The sequence below is a fragment of the Morone saxatilis genome, unplaced genomic scaffold (assembly GCF_004916995.1).
Source record: "Morone saxatilis isolate NCDOM2014 unplaced genomic scaffold, NCSU_SB_2.0 Contig24, whole genome shotgun sequence".
Lineage (NCBI taxonomy): Eukaryota > Metazoa > Chordata > Actinopteri > Moronidae > Morone > Morone saxatilis.
The window spans coordinates 9383006-9390163 of NW_023339807.1; the positions used below are offsets into that span (position 1 = coordinate 9383006).

At 37.0% G+C, this 7158-nt stretch overlaps 1 protein-coding gene across 1 annotated transcript in view; it reads left to right on the forward strand.

Moving 5' to 3' along the window:
- The window catches only part of dnah5 (dynein, axonemal, heavy chain 5), a gene marked incomplete in the record, with an annotated part of 84165 nt that overhangs the window by 55007 nt on the left and 22000 nt on the right, over positions 1-7158 (forward strand). Inside the window, 5 exon segments of the mRNA XM_035672845.1 lie at positions 1619-1756; positions 3243-3378; positions 3844-4025; positions 4538-4672; positions 5681-5836. Of these exon segments, the coding sequence (XP_035528738.1) occupies positions 1619-1756; positions 3243-3378; positions 3844-4025; positions 4538-4672; positions 5681-5836 (747 nt within the window).

A 7158-nucleotide genomic window follows, 5' to 3' on the forward strand; every position in this document is an offset into this window, starting at 1 on the left:
GGTTTCAGAGAGTTACAAGGGTCTTTAAATGGAATGAAAACAATTGGATACAGCAATTTATTAATATTAGAAAATGTCATTTTTACTTTTGAATATTTCAGTACAAAGGATGTATTGAATAATTTAAGTGATATATGTGTACACATACAGGCCATAAGTCAAAACAGCGCTAAATTTGGCAGAATTATAAAAGGTAAAAGTGGTAAAATAAAGAGCTGTTTGGGACCCGAAAGAGCCAGCTCTTCTTGGTGAGCTTAGCCAAATGATCTGGCTCACTAAAAAGAACCGGAATTCCCATCACTACCTGACTGTCGGACATCCCAAGCTTTTATAGTTTCAGTTCCCTGAGTTGCATTCTCTGGATTGGAGGGCTGGACTGGGTTCCGCTCCAATCAGGATCTTCATCTCATCAGGCAGGAAGTAGGAAAGGTGAAAATGGCCCATGCCTCACCAACTGGAGCCAATTGTGCACAGGCGACCACACGTCCTACTTAGCATACACAAAACTCTACAAGAGGGGTGAACACAACAGCTGAGTAATGACTTGTCCTGGAAAAAACTCTTTTTTTTTTTAGCAATTATTCAACACCATAACTCGAGACAGAAAGAGATTGTGACCATATTTCACAGTTGGTCGGACGCTGAATTAGTGAAACTTTTGACTTAAAGGTCACACTGCTAAATTGCACATTCCCTGAACAATATATTGCACGTTCCTGCAAACTGTACAGCTCTTCGTTTATTTAAACAGTAGTTATATTTGTATATATTGTCTGTTTATTTATATTTGTATATATTCTCTTTTTATTTATTACTGTTTCTATTCTTTATTTCTATTCTCAATGTTTACTGTAATACACCAATTTACCAAGGCATATTCCTTGTATGTAAAATCCTACTTGGCTATAAACCTTATTCTGATTCTGAGTTCAAAAGTTATTGTGACCTGAAAAATAGGCTTTTAGCAATAATTTTAAATTTTATTTGGGAATTTGGCGATTCCAGATGTCACACACGTTGACTAAAATGACACAATGAGTAAACAATAACTAGTAATGTACATAAAAATACCTGCATGTAAAATATTTATTTTAGCATTTTAGCTTTGCATCCTCTGCACCATTGCATTGTCTACTGTCTACAAATGTTTGTTTATGTATAACTGCACATATAATGTCTTTTTTGTTAAACTTCTGTTTATTTATGCTGTAAGTCTGTGTTTGTTCATTGAGAGCAACATAAAAAAGGATTTAAATACCTTGTATGTGCACACATACCTGGCCATTAAAAGTGATTCTGATTCCTGTCCTGTTTGATGGCCAATCCAAACCAGACAATGATTTTTTTATATAAGAATCCTTAATTTTTTAGTTTAGAATATAGAAAGTACTGTCCCAGTTCTTCTCCGCAATAAAACACCAATGCCTACCACCTTTTCTCTCCTGTTTTTCTGTCAAATCCTCCCCACCTTCACCTCATCGTGTCTATCTTCTCTTTCATCCTATGTCTGTCCCTGTTTCTTACCCTTCCAACCAGAGAACTGAGTATGACCTCTAAAGGCTTTGTATGTGTAATGAAAACATCACAGATCTCTCTGTCTTTCTTCCTTTCTTTTTAGGCTAACCTGGCAGTGCAGCAGAATCGTCTGGCAATAGCTAATGTGGACCTTCAGAAGGCGCAGGCTGAGCTGGATGCCAAGCAGGCAGAGCTGGATGTGGTACAGGCGGAGTATGAGAAGGCCATGATGGAGAAACAGGTCAATAGCTTTACTTTACTTTACTTGTGTTACCTCGAAACACAAGTATAAATCAGTTTACAACACAAAAAGAGAGCACTGTGTGCTGAAAAAACATCTGAAACAACAACTGGATCATGTGATATAAAGCAGATGTTTAAGGCTTAAGGCTAATTAATGAACATAGATAACATTATACAATCAGACATCTGGTGTTACTGGTGTCTGTTCTACTGAAACCTGTTATATAATGGGGAATTACAATATCACTTCTACTTAGGTGAGTTTTAATAGCACATGCTATTGCACTGCTAAGTCTGGATCCAAACTGGTGATCCCATTTTTTTCATAATTAAAAGTGAAATATGGTGGAAAATGAAATATAAAATGAGATTGAGAAATAATGTGGTGGCCTTATTTCAGCTAAACCAAATCTATAATTAGTATCTTTTTCTAAATGTATGTTGGAAGAAAGGTTTCACGAGGCTTAAACTTTCTATTGATATTTTAACATCAATATTATGATATTACAGTGTTTTCTAGTCTTTTATCGAATAAGGTACCCTTTCGTTAAAATAAATAATGAGCCTATAAACACACACAACAAAAATAGAAAATGACTCAACCCGAGTTACGCCATTTTTTAAATGAATGTAACTACACTGTTTGTGTGTGTGCAGTTTGTGTAACACTGTCTGCTGTGTGTGTGTGTGTGTGTGTGTTTTTCTTCATCAGTACTCTCTGTTCTGTGATAACAGCATGTAAATGGAACAGTATGTGCACCAACACTCTCTGATTAGGAAATCTGGACAGCCCAAGTTGACTCTTTTTATAATTTTGTGATTAAGATGCAGAGCTGTTTATCTCCAAGGGCTAAAAGTGAGATTAAAGGGCTTGCTGCAGAAGCGTTCAACACTGTTGACTTTGATATGCTTCTTAATTAAGAGAATGCCTATACCAGGCAGTCTTTATCGATGAAACAGACATTATTACTGTTGGGCACACAACCTCATTATTGCCTGTGAGCAGCTGACAAAAGGATAAGTGTGACAAAAGGTGCTGTTGACCTCTTACTATATTTTTAAAAAGAAAAGCTCCTTTGGGCAGTCAAATAGGATAAACATGCTGAAATCCAAACACATCCATCCATCCATTGGTTGTCGTGGAGAAAACCAACACAGTGATAAAGAAAATGTGAAATAATATTTGTCAGTTTTATACCAGTGATCCTATGTTGAGTCCTATTGTACTGGGATTAGAAAGGATCTAAGGTCACAAAGGACTTCACTATTTCAGAACTATACTATATACTATTATATGAACAGTCTTTGTCCATATAAACAGATGTATACACTGTAAATACACACACAGAGAATATACAGAGAATAAATGGTCAAATAGGAGTTTGATGGATGGATTGATGAAGAGACAGCTGTAAGGACAGACTGGGAGGCCAAACAGACACATCAACCTACTGACCTGATTGTCTGTCCTTCCTTTCCATCAGACACTGCTGGAGGATGCTGAGCGCTGCAGACACAAGATGCAGACAGCGTCCAGTCTCATCAGCGGTCTGGCTGGGGAGAAGGAGAGATGGACAGAGCAAAGCAAAGAGTTTGCTGCCCAAACCAAACGCCTTGTCGGTGGGTTACAAAGCAGGCTTCAAGAAAGAAATGTCTCTGCAATTTAATAATAATAATGAATGCCCTCTCATGAATAACAGTGAGTTGTTTGTGTGATGTTGTGGAGCATTGTTTGAATCAATAAGGTATGAATTTATACCATTTTGGTTAGATGATTAAACAAATATCTCTTGAATTACTAGCCTACTGTAAATGCAGGATGCCATTAATGCATACTAATACTTCTAATTACCAACAATGTGGTCAAAATGTTACTATTTGACATGCCATTTAATTCCTAATGTACAGCTAACATAGTAATATTTCTCTACTACTTTTACTTTTTACTGCAACAAAACCTGCCACAGCATGGACCATTTTCTGGTTGTGCTGGCATTACTCTTCAAGACTTTTTTTTTGACATTTAATAACCGGTTTTTAAGTGTTGCATGCACTCCTAGCAACACCTTTGTAATCTTGTTCCAGGTGACATTCTTCTGGCCACAGCATTCCTCTCTTACTCCGGCCCCTTCAATCAGGAGTTTCGTAACCTTCTACTTAGTAACTGGCAGCGGGAGTTGAAGCAGCGTCGTATTCCATTTGGCAACAACCTCAATCTGACTGAGCTGCTCATTGATGCACCCACCGTTAGCGAGTGGAACCTACAGGTCAGTGATCTATTTTGGTAACTACTGCCAACGAAATCAGCTGTTTTAGTGCATACTGATGCAGTGTATACGGTATGTGATATTTGTATACTGTATATTGTTTATCTACTTTCTAGGTACTTTAGGTTTTGCAAGTTGTTTTTCATCAGCTTTTACCAGAAAAAAATGCTTTGAAAATGTCTGGGCTTAACGAAATGTGACCTTTTCTCTTCAAAACATAGTTTCTTTCTTCTATTTTCTATGAAGACTTTATATTGGAGTTGCCTGACTTTTTGTTAGATAGTTAATTATTAATAATAATAATAATTATTAATAATTATTAATAATTAACAATCATTCTTTGCAGGATGTATGTAGCTATATATTTTTTTTCTGCAATCAAATACTGAATAACAAAACAGAATTAGTTAAATGAAGCAGAATCCTACTAAAAACATAACTAATTAGCTGGCATCTGTTTGAATAAACATCATGACTGAACCGTAACCAGTGATTTGTCTTCCATCTTACAGGGGCTCCCTAATGATGACCTGTCTATTCAGAATGGCATCATTGTCACCAAAGCCGCCCGCTTCCCCCTCCTCGTTGACCCCCAGACGCAGGGAAAAATCTGGATTAAGAACAAAGAGGCTAGGAATGAGCTGCAGGTTTGGGATTTTTTTAAATATGTACATTTTTAAGGGACGAAGAGGGTGTACCATTTCCTAACATTACATAAGAGCAACAACATTCTGGTGGGTCAATCGGTTATCACATATGTATATCACAGTGAGTCAAGTTATTGATTTTCAGACTTTTCATTTTCAAAGTTCTGTCATTATCTTATTATCTAATAATTCAAATTAATTTTTTATACCTCTATTTCTAAGCACCATACCCATTGAACAATGCTTACTCCTGTGCCATTTTTTGTAGTGTGAGATTTAGAGCCTTTTAAAATCTTTTCATCATTTGAAAGAATAGTTCTAGATGCTCAGCTCTTGCACTGTACTATTTGCCCTAAACTCCTTTTCGTTGTCCAACATGCTTTTCCTTTTTTACAGCGCCTTGAAAAAGTACTGTAGAATTCAGCAGGCATAATAAGACCAGCCAAGGTCACTGGCCCTGTTAAGGGCAATCTCTGAGCTGAGTGAATGCATTCTGCAATCGTATTATGAGTGTCCTGAAGATGCATTTCCTGAAGCAGTGGTTTTAAACCCTTTCTACAAGTGACCTCATCAAACCAACTGTATTTATTTTATAAGGTTTTCTAAAAATGGCTCATCTTAAAAAGTGATGTGTTTTTAGTTTGACTAGTCACATTTCTCAGACAGAGCTTGGCCTTTGTAGCTTAGGAGGAATGAGGGAGAACTCAAATGTGTGTCTCCTTCATTTCTCACTGTCTGACTTATAAATTTGCTCATCAGTCTGTTGGAAACAATGTGATGGCTGCTGAGGTCAGTTAGTAGGTGATCACATAATAACACCAAAACATTTTGTTTCTGTGTTACAGAGAACTTTTAAGGTTTGCTCCCATTAAAATCTAACACTTCCAAACATGTCCAGCATGTATAGAAATTAATGCTTCCAGCTGTTAAATGCATTGCATTTTTATGTGATTCAATCATCATTTTTTATATCCATATATTAATAAAGTTTCTATATTCTGATCCCAGATAACCTCACTGAACCATAAATACTTCAAGAACCACCTGGAAGACAGTTTGTCTCTTGGACGCCCCCTTTTGATCGAAGATGTAGGGGAGGAGTTGGACCCTGCACTTGACAACATCCTCGAAAAAAACTTCATCAAAACCGGCTCCACTTACAAGGTAACATGGTAGAAAGAAACCTCATGAGACCCTCATGTCCCAGATTTTTTTTTCTTGGTTAGAAAGGTGTGAAATGGGCAGGTGTGTTTCGAGCACTGGTGGGAGGCATGATGGGACTTGGCCAGGTCCCACTTGCCATGCCAACTGTCACACATGTACTGCTACAGGTTGGTTAGCTCAGACAGGGGAAAACAAGCCCAGTCACTGGGTAACAATATAGGTAGTGCGGACTGGAGGTTAATTGTCTTGGGACAGATTGGACAGAAGTGTGCTCAGTGAGGCACGGTCACTCACAGAGTGACTAGAAGTAATTTCTTCCTGTTTCTTTGGGTCTGTGGCACAGTGAATTTCTTATTTTCCCACTTTCATTTAATTATTTGTGATAATATAGAAGTTGAGCATCACCAGCTCTTGTAAAAGTGTATTAGATTGTGGCAAATTGGGCGTCTTTTGACTTTGAATCAGCATTGAGAATTGCTGATTTTTTTAAGCAGCTGCGTGTGAGATGAGAAGACCATCTAGATATCCAGGAAAACTCTTTAATTATTAATTAATTTAATACAATTAGCACTTAAAGTAATTTCAAATTAAATCTAATAGATAAACAAAGTTATCCTGCATTTAATATCTGTACTTGAACTTGTTTCTACCATCGCAAGTGTAATGAATTAGAGTTCATAATGAGTGTCTGTCCCATTAAACAAAATTACAGTGTACTTGTATAGAGAGTATTTTCGGCTAGATGTTGAAAAATAGTAGTACTGTTGGAGTTACTTTAAATTTTGAAAATTGCAGAGCATGGTTTAAATGGCTCTGCATTTCATTTGCCATATTGACAGCCATGAATCAAGCTTTGGATGTGAACGAAAATATAGAATCATTCACATCAAGGAAGCACTCTAAATTGCACTCTAACAATAAATTGGTTTGAACATTTGAAGACTTTTTTTTAATGCACACAGAAATTAGTCTTTTCTGTGTTGCTTGTTTTGTTTTTGTTTTTTTTAAGATTTGAGCAATAATTTACAAAATGCGTACTGTTTGTTAACTTTTCTCGTCCAGATAACCATGAACTTAAGTTACTGTGCTGTACATCACAACAAGAATGGGTTTTAAAACTTGTCATTGTGATCCCTTTCTCACACACAGAAAAAACTAAATCATACAGAATGTAAGAAGTTGCGAGAAAGAGGCAGAGTGAGAGTTTGCTTCTAGGCATTCTCTCTCTCTCTCATTATCGCCTCTCAACTCCTGGCTCCGGCTGATGGTGGTTATTCAGCAACTGACACTGCAGCTGCCTCCCCTCTCTCCACACACACACA